This window comes from Rhinoraja longicauda, chromosome 22 (genome assembly GCF_053455715.1).
Source record: "Rhinoraja longicauda isolate Sanriku21f chromosome 22, sRhiLon1.1, whole genome shotgun sequence".
In the NCBI taxonomy this organism is placed as follows: Eukaryota; Metazoa; Chordata; class Chondrichthyes; order Rajiformes; family Arhynchobatidae; genus Rhinoraja; species Rhinoraja longicauda.
Genome location: NC_135974.1, coordinates 24,631,326 through 24,652,431, shown reverse-complemented (window position 1 = coordinate 24,652,431; position 21,106 = coordinate 24,631,326). Strand labels below are relative to the sequence as shown.

The 21,106-nt window shown below is 40.9% G+C and overlaps 1 protein-coding gene across 2 annotated transcripts in view; it reads left to right on the top strand.

Moving 5' to 3' along the window:
• The window catches only part of LOC144604686 (docking protein 5-like), a 257,087-nt gene that overhangs the window by 133,243 nt on the left and 102,738 nt on the right, over window positions 1–21,106 (top strand). For both annotated transcript variants that reach the window (XM_078419333.1, XM_078419332.1), the window contains 2 exons: window positions 17,850–17,964; window positions 20,428–20,547. In XM_078419333.1, coding sequence (XP_078275459.1) covers window positions 17,850–17,964; window positions 20,428–20,547 — 235 coding nt within the window. The remainder of the gene's footprint in view (window positions 1–17,849; window positions 17,965–20,427; window positions 20,548–21,106) is intronic.

Genomic DNA, 21,106 nt, shown 5'->3' with positions numbered 1-21,106 from the left:
AAATGAAAAAATGAACAAAATCTGCTTTCTAATTTTGCACCAGGAAAGGTCAGGAGCAATCTAGGTCTGAAGAAGGGAAGAAGGGTCTCTACCTGAAATGTTACCCCCTTTCTCCGGAGATGCTGCCTGACCCGCTGAGTTACTCCAGCATTTTGTGTCCAACTTCAGCATTCTTAATCTCGGTGGACAACCAAGTTCAGGTTAATGAGTTATCCTTCTCATTCAAATTTTGTTTCCGAGGATTGTCTTTATTAATTTTTGGAATTAAATTGAAAGAAATGGCCGATTGTAAAATTAATTCAGTAATTACATATAAGTTATCGTGATGAAAATAAATTGGAAAGACAGAATCCTACAGCTCAGAAATTAATGATTTACTCCAATGGATCTTTGGCATCATTTGTACAATACTCATCCCATTACATTTTACCAAAGAGAGACGCAAAATGCTGGAGGGTTAGGCAGCATCTGTAGAGAATGTGAATAGGTGACATTTCGGGTCGGGACCCTTCTTCAGACAATACATTTTACCATCTCAGCCCATACTCAGTCACTTTCTACTTTTGCAAACTTCACTGTAAATGCATCTTATATTAATTTATTTAACCTCTCCACGTGTGAGAGTTCTCACTGCTCTTTGAAGAATGTAGTTTACCTGCTGAGTTCATTATTGGATCTAATCGTGACAATCATATATTAATTGTCCCAAATGTTTGTGTTTGAGTTGAAAACATGACTATATTTATCCCCCCCCTCATGGGTTTAAAGAGCTTCAAAGCAACAATAACAAAACCATAAGATTACCAACTGTGTAAAGTTATGTACATTGATTTTAAAAGAATGAATAACAAGACAACAAATGAAATTTAATGTTGATATATAACATGTCATGCAGCAGCTTTACAGGAATTTGGTTTGGCCAAATTCAGAGTACTGGATACAATTATTTTCCCGCACTACAGAAAGGATGTGGAGGCTTTCGAGAGGGTGCAGAAGCAGATTGCCACAATCCTGCATGGATTGGAAGATATTAGTTAGAAGATATTAGCTTTAAGGAGAGGTTGGACAAACTTGAATTATTTTCTCTGGAGCGTCAGAGGCTGAGGTGGGAACCGATAGAAGTATTAAAAATTATGAGAGGCAGGGATAGGGTAAAAAGTCAGAACCTTTACCCTAGGGTGGAATATCAAAGACGAGACTTAGCTTTAAGGTGAAAAGGGCAAAGTTTAAAGAAGATGTCTGGGGCAAGTTTTTTGCACAAACAGTTTTGGGTGTCTCAAACGTGCTATGTAGAGTAGCGGTGGACGCAGATATGAAAGTAGTATGTAAGAATTCTAGTAGATAGGCACATGGATATGCAGGAAATTGAGAGAAAGGGATCACCTGTAGGCAAAGGGGATTAGTTTAACGGCATCATGTTCGGCATGGACATTGTGGGCAAAAGTGACTCATTCCTATTCTGTGACATATTAATTAATTTACATTCATATTAATTATGCGCTGAAAATAGTGGCAAAATCATTGCTTATTTCATCTTAACACATCATCAACTTCCATAGTAAGCCTGATTTCGATGGACTGGTGGAAAATCACACTGATAATTTTAGCTGTATCCAACGTTGAATTCCCTGAAAATATGATGAATAAAAATGTGTTAACATTTCCCTATTTCTATTGCATAACATAATATTGTTTATGAAAACACAGTAAAAACATTTATCTAAAATTTATTAACCTCTTTTAAGATTGTGATGCATAAGGAAGATTTATTTTTAAGAAAATTACAGCTCTCTGGTAAAGGTTTTGCAAGGTATATCATATCACCTCATGTAAACAAGGCAAACAAGTGCAGTTTAATAAATCATCACTTTCATTTTTGGTTGAATTCACATTAAGAAGCATGGACAGTGACTTTCCCTTTGCGACTGATTTACTTAATACTGTACGAAGTCCCCTGAAATCCTTTGGTTAATCATTGAGGTGTAGGCGGACAAGTTTGTCTGACTCGATCTAGAATTTATACATTTTTTTGGTGTCCTTTGTAACATTTTGCGATTCGTTCGACAATTTTGGTTACTGAGGTAGTGCATCCAAAGGGTCAGGAAATGCAGCTTGCATTGATGAACGATCATTTTACCTTGTTGCGATTCTCCTGGGCTGTAATTGGTCTGTCACTGTGTTTCATTCTGAAATGTCACGAGGAGCTGTAAAATTGATGTAGTGTCCAAAAATGAATAAATATATCAAGATCACATTCTATTGTAGTGACATTGTTGATATTGATGCACTTGATATTGCTAACCTTGCTTGTTTTTATTGGTGTTGGACTTTTATGTCAAAATATGTCGATATACAGCTACTTTAATTCTTTTTAAATATTGCCAGTTTTTACATATGGGAAGCAAATCACTTTGGCCCATGAAGTCTGCACCATCAAGCATTCATTATTGCCAATCTTATTTTATTGTCCCCTTATTCCTCAAAGCTCCCTCCAAATTCTATCACTCACTTATACACTACAGCATCTGAAGAAGAAGAATAAGTTACCTTTTTGATTTGATAAATACTTACCAGTTTGGTAAGTTCTATCTCTTTGGAAGCCGCCTAACCTGCTGAGGATCGAATGTGCAGGAAGGAACTGCAGAACACACACAAGTCCATTGCACAATTAACCTCAGTTCAGTTTCAGTTCCGTTTACTTTATTGTCACGTATACTGAGGTACAGTGAAAAGCTTTTGTTGCGTGCTAACCAGTCAGCGGAAAGACAATACATGATTACAATCGAGCCGTTCACAGTGTACAGTTGAATGTTAAGCGAATAACGTTTAGTGCAATCAAAGATAGTCCGAGGGTCACCAATGAGGTAGATAGTAGTTCAACTTGCATTTCTTTGACTTGTGGGAGGAAACCCAGAATACGTGTTGGAAATCCTTATATGTCGTCGTCGTGGCTAACCCTCGAGGTCAAGGATGATGGTCTACGTTCCTATGTCAAAATGAAGGCGCCTGTGCATTTAACATGTACTTAACGTTGCACTCCAAGAAGCACACGGTCCTTCACAATCAATCAACTAATTCCAATGGCAAGGGAACCAAGACGATTGGAGCTGATAGATTTGTTGCAGCCTTCATCTGCCTTCACAGCCATAGAGTTCAAGATAACTTCATCCGCCTGGTCTGCCGTTGAGGTCTTGTATGTTGGATCGTTCATAGTCTGGACCCTCATCCTCAAACTTACCGCGTTGGGTGGCCCTACCAGAAGCTAGTGCTTTCCGACGGCATCGCTCTTGGAATCATGGGGGCACGCAAGCCTCTTCACCACAACAAGGTGAATGATCCGAAGAGGAAATCCCTATAGTCACATGGTGAATGCATGAATTTCACACAGACAGCACTGGAGAACCGGGTCACTGATAGCTCTGTTCATTCACAGTGCTGCCTAGTCATTCACATTTTGTATTTTCTTGCAACATAGAAGGAGGCCATACAGCCCAGTGATTCTAAGCCTGACACTGATAATATTCCCATTCATCACATTCCCCTATTAATCGGCCTGTAATTCATTCCCTTCACAAGCCCATTAGCTCTCCTGCGATTCTAACACCCAAATTCTCCAAGGATGTTTTACAGGGGCGAATTAACCTGCCAACCAGCCAATCTTAGGGATATGGCAGGAAACAGGAGTGTTTGGTGGAAACCATGCAGTCATAGGAAGAACTCCACACAGATAGTACCCCAGATCAGGATCGAACCTGCATGGCTGGTACTGTGGGGCAGCAGGAGCATGGCTGTGCCACTGTGCCAGCCCTATTAATGTGCTATTCATTAGGACAACCATTGAGCCTTTGGAATTGAGCAGGAAGTCGTTGGCTTATAATAATTATCACATGGAGAAAAAACACAGCTGCCAGATCAGTTTTCAATTTTTTTGTGAAAACTCAGCCAAAAACTGTGGCTTCATTACTTTGTAAGGGGCAGGCTTATATTTGTACTTATTTGGCCAGTTAAATGTATTTTATACTTATAAAACTGTTGTGCATTTATATGTGCCATCAGACCTTGTCAAAAAAGGTGGGGTGCCATAAACAACCAACTTCTCAGCCATAATTCATGCAGTATCGCTTTCCCTTAAACCTTTATCTTTCCAGTAGCATGAGTTAATTGTAATGTAGGAAGAAACTGTAGTAACAAGACGATGGAGTATCTCAGCGGGTCAGGCAGCATTTCTGGAGAGAAGGAATAGGTGATGTTTCAGGTCGAGACCTTTCTTCAGACTATGTCTCCCTCTCCCCTGACTCTCAGTCTGAAGAAGGGTCTCGACCCGAAACATTACCCATTCTTTCTCTCCGGAGATGTTACCTGTCCCGCTGAGTTACTCCAGCATCTTGTGTCTATCTTAATTGTAAAATTTTCCTCTGCCATTATTTTTAATCTTTTAAAGTTATGTGAGTTTAAAGTTGTGAAACCGTGTTGTGCAGGGTCATTGATATTTGTGAGCCTGCTTCCTCTTGTATCGCTGGTCATTATTAATGTGATCGTCATGTGTTAATGAGATCTATTCAGGAATGTTATAAAAATAGCTCTGCCTGAGATCCAGAGCAGAACAAAAGTCATTAAAAGCCAGAGGAAAGTGGTGTCATTTGCATGTGCCAGAAAAATTGCTCTCATGATTTCTGTACATCTCAGGAGGATAGGAAAATAATGAGAGCAGAGTAAAGGATACAGTGGGGGGAAATTGACTGCTTGTAAAATTCAGAAGCAAAATGTAAATAAGTAAACACTTACAAACAACATAAAAATCTGTGCTACTGTGAATGTGCATGGCTGTTTTAACTGAGCAAAACCAATGAATATGACTGACAAAGCCCTGACTAATTACATTAGTGAAAAATAATTATTTGGAAGGGGTAGACGTGAAAGCATTCTTGAAGGATCAGATTTAAGGTATCACAAAATGCTGGAGTAACTCAGCATCTCTGGAGAGAAGGAATGAGTGACGTTTCGGGTTGAGACCCTTCTTCAGACTGAACAAAACGTGATCGTAGAGTAGGAGGGCAGGAGGAATCACAGAGGGGGAGCAGCGAGAGAGCATGTTGCTAAACTCTCATCGAAGAGAGGAGGAGAACTTCTTCAAAGTAGACATACCTTGAGGAGAAATCGCAGTGGAGCGGCAAGATGTGTAGGAAAATAACTGCAGATGTTGCTTACTTTGTTTCTGACAATAGGAGTGGGAAAGTTGTCTGTCCAAATCCACAGGACCCTGCTGAAATCAAATATTTAATTTTGGAACAGTTTTTGAGAAAGAGAATTTACAAAATGTTGAATGAAATTATCTTGGTGGGGGCAAGTATTTAAAAAATGAATCAAGATGTTAACAACCTGATGTGATCAATCTTTACAATAATAATAGAGATGATTCTCCAGAAGTGTTGAAGTGGTTGAGGAGGGAATGATGTCTGCTTGATGATTTTGTACATTCCTCTAAGCTTCTGTTTCAAGGACACTGTGGAAGAGAGGTTTTCCATCAACATAGCCGTCCAGTCAATTCACATTCCACTTTCAAATCTCCTCGCATCAATCTCTCCACAAACCCATCCCTTCATCTTTCTGATGGACTCAAAATGCTGGAGTAACTCAGCGGGGCAGGTAGCATCTCTGGGGAGAAGGAATGGGTGACATTTCGGGTCGAGACCCGTCTTCAGACTGACCCTTCTTCAGAAGGGTCTCGACCTGAAACGTCACCCATTCCTTCTCTCCAGAGATGCTGCCTGTCCCGCTGAGTTACTCCAGCATTTTGTGTCTATCTTCAGTTTAAACCAGCATCTGCAGTTCCTTCCCACACCCTTCATCCTTCTGTCCTTGCAAAGTCACCGATGACATCCTATGTAATTGTCAGAGTCAATCCCTCTTGGTGCATCTGGAAGCCACCCAAATTCTTCGACATAGTTGACCACATCACCCTTCTCTCACATCTCTCCATCCTCAGTGGAGTGGGACCCCATTGTCAGATTTCATTCTTATCTATCGTCACAGCTGGAGAAACACCTACAATAGCCTTTCTTTCACTCCAACCCCAGTTGTCTTTGCCTCTTCCATTTCCCATCCATGTCTACAAGGCTGTTCGAAAATGTGGTGCCACTTCCCACTTCTAACTCATTATCACTTCTCTTGACCCTTCCATCCCCTAAATTGTCAAATTGCTTGTCCAACACACACCACGAGATGAGCAGAAATGTTCCACAACTAAATACGCAGGTGAATCTTACACTCAACCAAAAATACTCTGCCAACTCCCCCTCCGACAATAAAGGTTCAAGATGGGACTCTGGAAAACGTGGATTGTATCCCATGTCTTGTGAGTCACCGCTTAGTAATGGCAGACATCAAATTCACCATCATTTTCAGTATGCCAATACAGCTCTTCGTCCTTTAAAGGAAAGGGGATTTGACAATCAAGACTGGAAATCCAGCATGTGCTTTTGAAATTCTAATTACTTACAAGATAATCAAAAAGCACCACCACAACTATCACCACAAAATCCTGCACATTTACTTGAAGAACAAGCAAAGTAATATTAGTATCCTCTCCCAAGTCTAAATTCCTAGTGCTAGTGCCTTGATTACACTCGAGTAGCCTTTTTAAGGGCATGCCACATTTGTTGTATTTAATATATCAGATTCAGGAAAAATACACTTTCTTCTAAGTGGTGTCACAGGAAGAGATTACCAGGTAGCCATAGAAAATGATTCTAAATTACTGCTTGGTAAATGCTACATCTCCACAGATTCTTGGGAATTCACGAATATTAGCGTTTCAGCATTACAGCAAATATAGCATTACAGTGTTTCAGCTACAGAAAGCAAAAGAACGTGCAAGGGCCACAGTGAGGTAGTTTGGGAGATTGGGACCATGCCCCTAGTTTATGAGAGGTCCATTCAGTAGGGTTAATAGTGGCGAAGTTGTTCCTAAATCAGATGTATTGAGTTTTGATGCCTATGTGTCTTCTGTCTAATGAGAGAAGGGAGAAGAGGGAAAGACCAGGATGTGAGTGGTCCTTGATTATATTGTTTCCTTATCTGAGGCAGCGTGAAATCTAAATGGAGTCGATTAAGGGAGGGAGGCTGTTTTATGTGATATCCAGCAAGAACATATAGACAGCACAATTTGTCATTCTTGGACGTAGTGATCCAGTAAATCCAGGCATGACTTCCACTGAATGCATGAATGCTGGAAGTCTCTTTGGAAGTAGCGACTACACCAAATGATTCATTGTCATTGATGAATCTCCTGTGAATTGCCTTGGAACATTTGCTAAGGTAAAGTACGCACATAAATATTTGTTTCACAATTGTTGGAGAATACCTTTAGTTATTCAGTTTGTTCGCCAGAGAGCTCACACACTCTGGAACTCATTCCCATTCGAAGTGGGTTCATTAAGAAGAAGAAGGGATTTGCTCTGCATTCAGCGCGATGGCCAATTGTGCATCTGAGCATAACTGACGTGCTGCAGAAATGGAAGAATACAATTACCCTGCTGACAGCGGTTCATTGAGAATAGAATTGAGAATTTTGTTTAATAGGAACGCCACAATTATAGTCTCAAAAGGCCTATTGAGGTGCACAGCAGGCTGAGCTAAGCGCTCAAGTGACCAATGTCACACATTATCAGAATAGTAAGGATTGCATTTTACAGTATTTGAAATGGGTGCTCCATAAACTGAGATTTAGAATAACAAGATGCAGATAAAGTTAGATCCTCGCTGATGTCGATGTTTGGACTGTCTTTACTCAACATTTTTATAGTTGGATTTTAACTGCTTTCACAGGAATGATCCTTATAAGTAAGGTAAGTATTTTAATTCGCATTATGCAAAATATACCCACTGATCAGCCAAAACATTATGACCACTTGCCTATTATGCTGTTGGTCCTCCGTGTGCAGCCCCATATGCAGCAGGGTGCAATGCACTGTGTATTGTGACACATTCCTCCCGTGACCACCATTAACATTTTCTGTGACTTGTGCCACATAGACCTTCTGTCGGTTCAGACTAGACGGGATATCCTTTGTTGCCCTCGCGCATCGATGAGCCTTGGGCGCCCAACACCCTGTCTCCGGTTTGTGGTTTGACCCTCCTCAGACCACTGTCGGTAGGTACTCACCACTGCTGACCGGGAGCATCCCACAAGCCTTGCCGTTTTAGAGATGCTCTGACCCAGTCATCCGGCCATAACAACTTGCCCCTTGTCAAAGTCGCTCACGTTCCTGCCCATTTCTCCTGCATCCAACACATCAACTTCAAGAACTGACTGTTCACTTGCTGCCTCACATATCCCACCCCGTTACAGGTGTCATTGTAACAAGATAATCAATGTTATTCACTTTACCTGTCAGTGGTCAGAATGTTTTGGCAGATCGGTGTATTCTGCTGCTGCTGTGCACATATATTTTTGCATGTAAGGATAGGTTATAATCTTGTTTTATTTCAATATATATTAGTTCTACTATGTTCTGCTCATTGAAATTAGTGTTAAATGCATAAATGCATTCAGGCATGCTGTTTTTAACTTTGCAAATATTCCACTATCTATGACAATCAGATTTGTCTGCTAAATTATCAAAAAAAGGTATTTAGATTTATCCTTTACAAAAGGCTGTCAATTTATGAATGTTAAATGCAGTAAAGTGTATATGGATAAAGTCAGCAGTAATTTTCAATGGCCATGTATCCATTAGCATTATTGATTGTGAAACGATCTTGGAAAAATGTAATCATGAAATTATTGAACCCAAGGAAAATGTTAATCTCCCTCTAGATTTTAACAAACCAAAAAAACACATACAAATGTCCAGATCTTGTTGCATTTCATATTTCTTATGACAAAGAAGAAGCACATTTAGTTTAAGATGGCTATTTAATCGATCCCACCAACTGTTTCTGACCAATCTTTTTTTTTCACATTCCTGTCAATTCCCCCAATCTTCCCATCACCAATCATACTGGGGATATTTTACAGTAATCAATTAATCTACCTTACCTTTAGGATGTGGGAAGAAACCAGAGAACCCAGGGGAAACCTTTGCACTCAGAGGGAGAAACTTCACACAAACAGTTCTCAAGGTCAGGAACCTGAATCCCTGGAGCTATAAGGCAGTGCTAAGCTGTGGGATCTGATCTACATTTTGCACTTGTTTTCAACGGGACATTTTGGGATCACTCTTGCATTTTGCGGCAGTGATCCCTCAATCTCCTACTACCCTTGCTGCTGCGGTTGCTTCACACTACAGAGTGCGTTGCAAGCTGTGACTCGGTCTTTAACTCTGTTTCTAAATGTCTCCAATAATCAAAGGTGTTTAGAACAAATTAAAAAAATATTTTTTAACATAATGGATTCACTGAAAACCACTTTCAACTTTAGTAAATTTGTTTAAATATTATTTTAAATAAAATTTTGAACAAAAACTTACCCCAACTTATCTTTTCAGTGAAGATCGACACCTGAAAACATCACAGAGTAAGTCCTGAACAGTGGATTACTGGATCCAGCAGTAGAACAGGAGGTCAACCAGTTTGCTGTCTCACTTCTAACACGTTCTATACCTCAGGGCTGCACTGTATAGGCACAGAAATGAAGAGCATACTGACATATAGACTGCAGTCCTGTAGGAACCGCCAGCTTGATTTGGCCTATTATTGATCAAGGAAGCTATCAGGGGTTATGAGGAGAAGGCAGGAGAATGGGATGGGGAAGGGAAGATAAATCAGCCATGATTGAATGGCTAAGTAGACTTGATGGACCGAATGGTCTAATTCTGCTCCTAGAACTTATGAACTTATGAAGGATCAGTTCATAGTTTTAGGCCCTTACCGTATTATTCTTTAAGTGTGATTAATAATTTTTCTTTTTTTTACTTTAAGAAACCTTGCATTGCATTTCAGGGAGTTTGAAGAAAAATAGTACAGAGCTTACCAACCATCAAAGCACCACACACAATGAATCCTCTTTAATATAACTCAGCTAAGTACATTTTACACAGACATAAATCTCACACTATTGGTGAGATGATTACCAGGTAAACTCCTTTGATTGCTACACATTTACCAGTGCCAAAAGGCTGTAGTTATAGCACAGCTATTCCTCTGAAAAGTACAGCTGCAAGAAGAAAAAAGCAAAGGAAGGAAGAAACAAAATCCATTAAGTTACTCATTACTGTTATGGCTGCCAATGGATGATTTCTCCGGTTGAGTGGGTATTGGGTGAAGATTAGATTGGGATAAACAGTGAGGTCCCACTCAAAGCCCACTGAAAGTTACAATGCAGATAAAATTAAAATGCATTTGGACATAACATCAGGAAAACTAAACCACCTTCTTGGAATGAAACCCTAGCATGAGCCTGTGTTAATAACATGTTAAAAGTGGGAGGAGGAGGTGTGTGTGCAGAAAATCCTGTGATATAATTCAAATTAAAATATAACATCCTTAACAAATTGGATTTTTACTTTGCACCCTTCCTTTTATTTGATAAACAGTAAGAAATTATTGCAGACCATTTAAAAATAAATATAGACCAAATGAATAATGAAAAGTAGATATTGTCCCCATTTTTTCAGTAACTTAATGTCACCCATATGTTTATGTTCATTTGTGTCTGTCAAAATTAATAATATGAATTAAAGGAAAAAGCTGACACTGTTATTTAACTCTCAGACATTAGTCATGCTTTACACAGTTACATTAATCTGTAACAAATGTCTTCCTATTGGGATGTATCTTCTGAAGATAACAGAAACAACATTGGTCTCAAGTGGATAATTATAGACTATGTGAAAGTGACAGGGCATGAAAATTTGACAAAGGAAAAAAAAATGTAGTAGTCTAAGTCATTCTGAAGATTTTTTTTAAATCCCTACATATCACCTCTAAAGCATCGCCCTGATATGGTTATTTTCCTGAGAGTGTATTTTACTATGTGAGACATTAAAGAATAGCTAATATTATCTATAAAAGTATGTGTGATCCTACTCCTAACCTTAATCCTTCCATGTGTAGAAAGGAACTACAGATGCTGGTAAAAGTTTCTTTAGGTATGTAAAAAGGAAAAGATTAGTGAAGACAAATGTAGTTCCCTTACAGTCAGAGACAGGTGAATTTATAATGGGAAACAAGGAAATGGCATAACAGTTAAACAAGTACTTTGGCTCTGTCTTCACTAATGAAGACACAAACAATCTTTGAGGGGACCCAGCATCGAGTGGGAGGGAGGAACTGAAGGGAATCCACATTTGTCAGGAAATGCCGTTGGGTAAACTATTGGGACTGAAGGCAGATAAATCCCTAGGGCCAGATGGTCTGCACCCCAGAGTACTCAAGGAGGTGGCCCTAGAAATTGTGGATGCATTGGTGATCATTTTCCAATGTTCTATAGAATCTGGATCAGTTCCTGTGGACTGGAGGGCAGCTAACATAGTTCCACTTTTTAAAAAAGGAGGGAGAGAAAAAACGGGGAATTATAGACCAGTTAGCCTTACATCGGTAGTGGGGAAGATGCTTGAGTCGATTATTAAAGATGTAATAGCAGCATATTTGGAAAGCAGTGACAGGATCTGTCAAAGTCGGCATAGATTTATGAAGGGGAAATCATGTTTGAGTAATCTTCTGGAATTTTTTGAGGATGTAACAAATAGAATGGATAAGGGAGACCCAGTGGATGTGGTGTATCTGGAATTTCAAAAAGCCTTTGACAAGGTCCCATTAGTTTGCAAAATTAGAGCGCATGGTATTGGGGATAGGGTATTGTCATGGTTGGCAGAAAGGAAGCAAAGAGTAGGAATTAACAGGTCTTTTTCAGAATGGCAGGCAGTGACTAGTGGGGTGCCGCAAGGCTCGGTGCTGGGACCCAGTTATTTTAAGGTTGCAAAGGCCTTTTATTGTCACATGTACCAATTAAGGTACAGTGATATGTAAATTACCATTCAGCCATATGGAAAAAAATGCAACAAGGCACACAATTTCATAAAAGTTAACATAAACATCCACCACAGTGGATTCCCCACATTCCTCACTGTGATGGAAGGCAAAAAAGTCCAATCTTCTGCATCATTATTCTCCCGCGGTCGGGGCAGTCGAAACATCCGTCGGGGCGATCGAAGCTCCCGCATCCGGCGGTCGAAGCTCCCGCGTCGGGGCGGTCGAAGCTCCCGCAGCCAGCGGTCGAAGCTCCCGCGTCGGGTCGATCAAAGCTCCCGTGTTGGTGCGATCGAAGCTCCCACGTCGGGGCGATCGAAGCTCCTGCGGCTTGGAGTTTCCGAAGTCGGTCTCTGAATAAGAGATCACGAGCTCCGTGATCTTAAGTCCGCAAGCACCTATGGTTAGAGCTCCGAGGTGGATCCTTGGCAAAAGGATCGTGGGCTCCGCGATGTTAAAGTCTCGTAGGCTCCCCGCAGTGGAGCTCTCAAAGGTCGGTCTCCAGCAAAGGCCACCAACTCCTCGATGTTAGGCCGCAGTGAGGACGGAGATACGATACGGGAAAAAATCGCAACTCCGTCGAGGTAAGAGATTAGAAAAAGTTTCCCCCAACCCCCTCCCACCACCCCCCACATAAAACAAGCTAAAGAACACTAAAAACATACATTTAACACATACTATTAAAACACAAAAGAAAGAAGGGATAGACAGACTGTTTGGCAAGGCAGCCATTGCTGGCGCCACCCAGTGGTCATTTACAATATATATTAACAATTTAGATGAGGGAATTAAATGGGACATCTCTAAGTTTGCGGATGACACTAAGCTGGGTGGCAGTGTGAGCTGCGAGGAGGTTTCAGTGCAGCAGTGCACAATGAAACCCAACTATGCTACTCTTTGAAGCTTACAATGCTCTCTGAGTGACTACCGCAAAGTGTGCTGGGGTGATCAGCAACGCCTTTTGACAAAGTGAAGCAATTTCAAGACAGGAATCACAACTTTCCACCATGAGTGTATTTTGGTACTCAGTTATCCTTCCTTCCATCTCGTTTTGCCATAGTAAGCAAAACATTAGACAGATGTATATTTTGAAAGAAGTAAAGAACCATTCCAAAATAAAACAGTGCCAATTCAGTCTGTTGATATTGAATAGCCAGAGACCCAACATGGGGGATCATGTGATACCATACATTTTTAGTAAAAATTACAAACTGATTCTGTAAAGTCTGAATTTTCTTCCGGCTTCTCTGGGCCCCTCACCTGCTTGAGCTGCTACATCTCAGGGTATTCTTGAAACACACAGTGCAGTCCTGTGGCATAACGACATATCTGCATTGGTGGTCCAATGAAATAAGTCCATCCTTGAGTGGTTTGCTAGTGATATCTGCTTCTTCTTTACTTGAAAAAGGATCTTCGCAGATCATAAGATTTGGAATCTGGTGCACCTAATATAAAACAAGAAGAACATCTTTAGATAACACAAAATGTTGGAGTAATTCAACAGGTCAGGCAGCATGTCTGGAGAAAAGGAATAGATAACATTTCTGGTCAAGACCCTTCTTCAGACTGAAGAACGTTACCCATTCCGAAATGTTACCCATTCCATTTCTCTGGAGATGCTGCCTGACCCGTTGAGTTACTCCAGCATTTTGTGTCTATCTTCGATGTTAACCAGCATCTGCAGTTCCTTCCTACACATCTTTAGATAACATGCTTATCCATCCAAGGACATTCCCTCAGTACATTTCACAAGTCACAGCCATGTCTCCAACAATTTTCAGCTTGACTCTTCCCTGAAATAATCTTTCCCCCAGCACCCCACCACTTATCTTCAAGCTGACACATCTCCAGCCCAAATAAGCCTTTCCCTCAACTATCTCCAGTCCAACCCCATCTTACAGCTTCCCCAGCCAACTTGCTTCACCAGCAAACGGTCATATCTTTCTCCAGCACCAATAGAGTAATCATAACCGCAAGGTATCACAAAATGTTGGAGTAACTTGGCGGATCAGGCAGCATCTCTGGAGAGAAGGAATGGGTGACGTTTCGGGTTGAGACCCTTCTTCAGACCCAATCATAACCTCAATGTCCTGATTACCCTCCTGTTGTTCTATAAAGGTCTCAGCTGCATGACTGAAGCACTGAGTTTTCATTCTTAGTGAACTTTTTCATAAGAATGTTAAAGGCCACCTCGAATATGTGTTTAATTTAAGAAATACTTCCTTTACCTGGGAACAGTCCTCTCCAGCTGATCTGCCAGCTGTCTATTAGTGATCTAATTTGCTCTGGTAACTCACACTGAATATCATAACCTAGAGGCCTGCACTAAGTGAAGTCAGCTTAGGGACAGACTCAATGTTATTACCTCTGAGTCAAGACAGGAATTGAAATCCCACTCCTGAAAGTTGAGACTTGGGGAGGATCCAGTCCAAGTCAAGTCAAGTCAAGTCAAATTTATTTGTCACATACACATACTCGATGTGCAGTGAAATGAAAGTGGCAATGCCTGCGGGTTGTGCACAAAAAGAATTACAGTTACAGCATATAAATAAAGTTAATAAGTTACTAAACATAGCACAAAAAGTGTCGACAAAAATTTAGTCTCTGGGGTTATAAAAGTTGACAGTCCTGATGGCCTGTGGGAAGAAGCTCCGTCTCATCCTCTCCGTTTTCACAGCGTGACAGCGGAGGCGTTTGCCTGACCGTAGCGTCTGGAACAGTCCGTTACTGGGGTGGCAGGGGTCCCTCATGATCTTGCTTGCTCTGGATCTGCACCTCCTGATGTATAGGTCCTGCAGGGGGACGAGTGTAGTTCCCATGGTGCGTTCTGCCGAACGCACTACTCTCTGCAGGGCCATCCTGTCCTGGGCAGAGCTGTTCCCAAACCAGACTGTAATGTTGCCGGACAGGATGCTCTCTACAGCCCCAGAGTAGAAGCAATGAAGGATCTTCAGCGACACTCTGAATTTCCTCAGTTGTCTAAGGTGGTAAAGGCGCTGCTTAGCCTTACCCACCAGTGCGGCAATGTGCGTTGCCCACGTCAGATCCTCTGCGATGCGGACTCCCAAGTATTTGAAACTGCTCACCCTATCCACAATAGACCCATTTATCTCCAGTGGCGTGTACGTCCTTGGATGTTTTGCCCTTCTGAAGTCCACAATCAGCTCCTTTGTTTTAGTGACATTCAAGAGGAGGCTATTGTCCTGACACCAGAGTGCCAGATCAGCCACCTCCTCCCGGTAGGCCTTCTCATCGTTGTTGGAGATCCGGCCCACCACCACAGTGTCATCAGCAAACTTGATGATGGAGTTTGAGCTGAACCTGGCCCTACAGTCATGTGTGTACAGGGAGTACAGTAGGGGGCTAAGGGCACAGCCCTGGGGGGATCCTATGTTCAGGGTGAGGGAGCTAGATGTGTGTTCCCCCATCCTGACCACTTGGGGCCTGGCAGTGAGAAAGTCCAGGACCCAGGCACTGAGGTGGTTAAGATCAGGTGTGGTCACCTTTGCCCTCTCAAGTGGACTTAAGAGGTTCATAAAAACCTCTGATGACATGTTAAGAAATTTCCTGGTGTTATTTTGAAAAGGAGAGCAGAGTTTTGCTTGACATTGTACTCCAATATTCCTCCATCAATGAACATTACTAACAATGTGGATAAACCGTTCATTCTTATATATTTTTGTTTATGGAAGGAAATTGAGGTCCTTTTTCTTATAATGCTTTGGGGCAATGACCAGACATCAAATGGACACTCTTGTCCCCATCAATATACAGAGGTCGATCCTAGTACGTCAACTGATCGTATTATTCTTGGCCAAATGATCCAACAAAGGAAATAAAATGGAGATTAATAAAATAATGTATCAATGCTATAACCATTTTAGTGAAATATTGCATAATGAATCAGTTTAATGGTTCCTTCCACAGCATGATTCAGAAATTATATATTAAACTGATCATTCTATGTACTTAGAGGAATAATTTTGAGAATACTTTTGTTAATGATCCATCACATAATAATATAACATAGAACAGGTGTGAACTGAATGGTCGACATGGACCCAATGGACCAAAGCGCCTGTTTCAATGCTGTGTCTCTAAACTTAAACTAAATAAAACTAATACGACCTCACACGTTTTAACCAGAAATTGAACCATACACACCAGAATCTCCGATATATTCAGAATATTTAGTTTACCTGATAATTGATCTCATGTTCAGCTATTATTATTTTTGCTTGTCTCTGTAGATTGAATCATATTTCATTGGTGTGAGCTATTTTGGAGGGACTGTGTAACATATTACCTGTGGTGTGTAACATATTACCTGGCCAAATGGAAGTGGAGCTAATGAGTAGCTGTCAAACGCAGCAAACCACGATCGAAAGTGAAAAAAAATGAAGAACTTGCAATTATATCCTTTGCTGAAGTCAAAGGTTTCTATTCTTACTGAAAACTCACGACAGCATCACCTGAATAAGGACTATAAATTCAAGTTTATTCCAGGATAACACTTTATTTTCGTGGAAGTTAAATAGCGCAATGAATTTAAGTATTCATGCATACAGTGGAAATAAAGCACCTGATGTACTCTGGATGAATGGTATACCTTCTCCGGAAAAGTAATTTATGTGGCAAAGAATTTATTAACACATGATTTATGCATTCCTCTCCTTTCCAATATGAACTTTTAAGTGCAAATAAACTCAGCTACATTGGATATGATAATTATACATAACCTTTTCATTTTGTCTTCAGTGGTACCATTCTGCGATGTTCTGTCTCACTAAAGAATTAGTATCTGAAAAGAAGAAATACTACAATAGATTTAAATGCATCCTCCCTTTCTGAAATAAGATATAAATAGAACACATGACGTTGATTTATAACAGCTCTGCGGCTTGTGATGCATATCTCAGAACACTGATGAACAATGATATATGTAGCCTCCCAATATCATCACTTATATTAACCATGCATTCTCTTGCACATTCTCATAGATCAGTAGGCTTCAGACAGTTTTTCCAAACATTTCCTATTTTAAATAGAATTTTGTATAAGTAATGATCATGCAATGTTTGCTGGTAACCCCAACAAAAGTCATGTCATTTTGTGACTTCAGCTTTCTGAATTAGACTACTTTGGACATGTTAGGTTTTAATGTAAAACTTATTCCTGACAATAGATTACACCGGCCGGCAAATTGCTTGGTTCTTTGATATTCCTTTACCCCGGATGTATCCAATTATCTGTGTAAAAAGATAGACACAAAATGCTGGAGTAACTCAGTGGAACAAACAGTATCTCTGGAGAGAAGGAATGGGTGAAGTTTTGGGTCGAATCCCTTTTTTCAAAGGTATGGATGATGTTTCAGATCGAGACCATTCTTGTAAATAATATGTGCACAATATTTATGTCATCCCACTTACAATACTCTGGAAAATAAGGAAAACGTTTGAGAAAATTTTGTATAAACAAATCTACTATCCTGCTAGCATAATAACCTCACTGCAGATTCTTACTTGAGCCATTCTGTCTTGCCCACAAAATAATGATGAAAAATATCATGAAATAGGTATTTTTAAATTATTATCTGATACAACATAGAATAGATGTAGTCTGAATTGCTAATATATTCAGCATATGAGTGTTATGTTCTCTATCATCTATTATAATATTTTACTCATAGCAGACTTCCCTAAGGCAAACATTTGATGGTTTGCAAATGTGTCAGATTTGTTCCCCTACAGAAATTGTTGCAAAAGCTTTTTAAGTGCTTTTAATATCTCTTGCACTACAGTTCTGAAAAAATATGGAATAAAGAAAATTGCTTCTCAGTAACAATTGGTAATCAGAACCGACAAACGTTGATCTTTCAGGTTACAGACCTCAGCAATATAAAGAATGTAACAAGGATACCAAAAGGCACTAAGCGGCATGCTGTACTAATCATTTTCAGCGATGAAACATCAAAAACCTTTGCATGTGAATCAGGTAGGTGCTGCATACTTTACTCAACTAATTGTGAGCTATCTAAATTGTACACTACCCACTTAATTCCTTCCATTACATTTGTTCGGAGTTGTAAATTTGATTTCATATTTGTCATGAATGTAACTTCAAATGTAACCAAAATTAATCTAACATACAGCAACCATTGTTGTCAGACATCTTTCCTCCAGCAACTAGAGCCAATTTTCCATGTTTCATTTATGGACTACTTCCACATAAAATATATATATTTATGCATATTAGATTGCTTTCGTAATAATTTTTGAGTCAGTTAGCAATCTTTGGGGAATTGGCCTAGAACCATCGCTTCAGTGGTCTAGTCACAAAAAAAAATACTTTACCCAAGTTATGTATAAAATTCACATTTGGGCCAAGTAGTGAAGCAGGATCTGCATTGTTGCATTACAGAAACAAAGAACTTCAGATGGTGGTTTACTCAGCGGGTCAGGAGGGTCCCTGGAGAACACGGATAGTTGACGTTTCGGGTTAGGATTGCCCCTTCAGTTAAGTTAGTGTCCCTTGCAGCATGATGACCAGTCCGGCCAATATGTCGTGTGAGGCCACGGGTTGGAGAAATATCACTGCATTCCCCTCTTCTCCCATGATTGTCCCCATCTCTTTGTCAGCTTTGTGTAGGAAAGAATTGCAGATGCTGGTTTATACTGAAGATAGACACAAAATGCTGGTGTAACTCAGTGGTTCAGGCAGCATTTCCGGAGAAAAATAATAGGGTTGGAATCCTTCTTCAGACTGAAAAAAATGGAGGGGTGGGGTGTGGATTAAACTGGAGGCAAGAAAAGGCCAGAACAAATCATGGCCAGCAACAGATGACCACTTGAAGCGTGGAGCCTATAATGGTCCATGGTTCACATCCCTGTTCCCCTTTTATTATCACACCTTCTCCAGCCAACCATGGGCCATCTATTGCATCCGCTGCTCTAGATGTCAACTTATTTATATCGGCGAAACCAAGCGCAGGCTCGGCGATCGCTTCGCTGAACACCTGCGCTCGGTCTGCATTAACGCAACTGATCTCCCGGTGGCCCAGCACTTTAACTCCCCCTCCCATTCCCAGTCTGACCTCTCTGTCATGGGCCTCCTCCAGTGCCATAGTGAGGCCCGCCGGAAATTGGAGGAGCAGCACCTCATATTTCGCCTGGGCAGTTTGCAGCCCGGTGGTATGAGCATCGACTTCTCCAACTTCAGATAGCTCCTCTGTCCCTCCCTTCCCCTCCTCCTTCCCAGATCTCCCTCTATCTTCCTGTCTCCACCTATATCCTTCCTTTGTCCCACCCCCGACATCAGTCTGAAGGGTCTAGACCCGAAACGTCACCCATTCCTTCTCTCCCGAGATGCTGCCTGACCTGCTGAGTTACTCCAGCATTTTGTGAATAAATGGGCCATTATAGGTTCCGCTCTACCTGAGGTCATCTTTAGCTGGCCCTGATTTGTTCTGGGCTTTTCTTGCCTCCAGTTTCCACTTGCCCCCCACCCCACAACATCTACTTCAGTCTGAAGAAGGGTTAATTCGTTTCTTCCCAGCTATTCTCAGGCAACTGAATCACCCTACCACAACCAGAGATCAGTCCTGAACTACTATCTACCTCATTGGTCACCCTCAGACTATCCTTGATCAGACTTTGCTGGCTTTACCTTACAGTAAACGTTATTCCCTTATCGTGTATCTAAACGTTATAACCCTTATTGTAATCATGTATTGTCTTTCCGCTGACTGGTTTCAACTGAAGATAGAAACAAAAAGCTGGAGTAACTCAACGGGTCAGGCAACATTTCTGGAGAAAAGGAATAGGTGACATTTTGGGTCGAGAAGAAGGGTCACGACCTGAAACGTCTCCTGTTCCATTTCTCCAGAGTTGCGGTCTGGCCCACTGAGTTACTCCAACTTTTTGTGTCTATTTTTGTAACTTGGTCAGCATGCTTTATGTGGTGATTATCAGCTTACCTTGGAAATGCAAGCAAAGAATTTCACTGTGACTTGTTACATGTGACAATCAAGTATTCATTCATTCATTCATTCATTCATTCATTCATTCATTCATTCAGTACTGTTTTATGTTCTACAGTAATTCCTAAAATTGAGCTCCAATTTGAAGTCAATTGTTTAATGTTTCCAAATGTCTCCTGCATGCATGCTGGGACCAGGTTTCCAGCATGACCTAGCTGTAGAGGATATATCCCAGGACTGATCACCCTGCGGTGGGCCTGCTTCGACTGAGGGTGTCTTGTGATAAAAGGCCGAAACACCCAGTGACGTTGAGGTACACAACTGACGATGTGTCTGAATGGTAGCAACATCACCTAGTGGTCACCCCCAAGAACAACACCATGCAAGTCAATTTTAGTGCAAAACTTCAGGGATTGTAACGGCCAGTCCTACTAAACAATCTCTAAGTCACTTCACATTAATTCTGTGTGCCTTCACAGAGCTTGAGGCAGAGGAATGGTGTAAACTCTTGCGTATCGAGTGCCTAGGAAGTCGAGTCAATGACATTACCCTGGGGGAGCCGGATTTGCTGACTGCTGGAGTTCAAAGAGAGCAAACAGGTAGGCATCATTTGCTTGTGACATCCGCTATATTTAGCCAAATTATCCAGTGGAATTTTTAAAATGGTGTAAGGTTTAGGATCCTGGATTTGTGATACAAGGAGTAATACTGCATCAGAATAAGGAAACTGACCACAGGTAATATCGAAAGGATCTTATGATCTGGCTTTATTGTGGAAAAAAGCTTGCATATTGCTTGCATAAAGCTTGCAATTGAGAGGAGTAGGAGAAAAACTGCAGATGCTGGTTTAAATTGACACAAAAAGCTGGAGTAATTCAATGGGTTAAGGCAGCATCTCGGGAGAGAAGGAAAGTGTTATGCTTCAGGTCGAGACCCTTCTTCAGATTGAGAGGAAATCTTTTGCTTGAAGCATAAAGATGGGAATCTGTGGATGGTGGGGGGAGGTGCTGAGGATGATGTCTAGTTTAGTGATAGTTTCTAGGTGTCAGAAGGAAGTGGAAGAATGGCTCTTCCAAAAGGTAATTCGAGGTAAGGGCAAACGAGATCTGGAAGCTGCATTTATTATATTTGTAAGAGAATTCAGCTAACATTAAATTT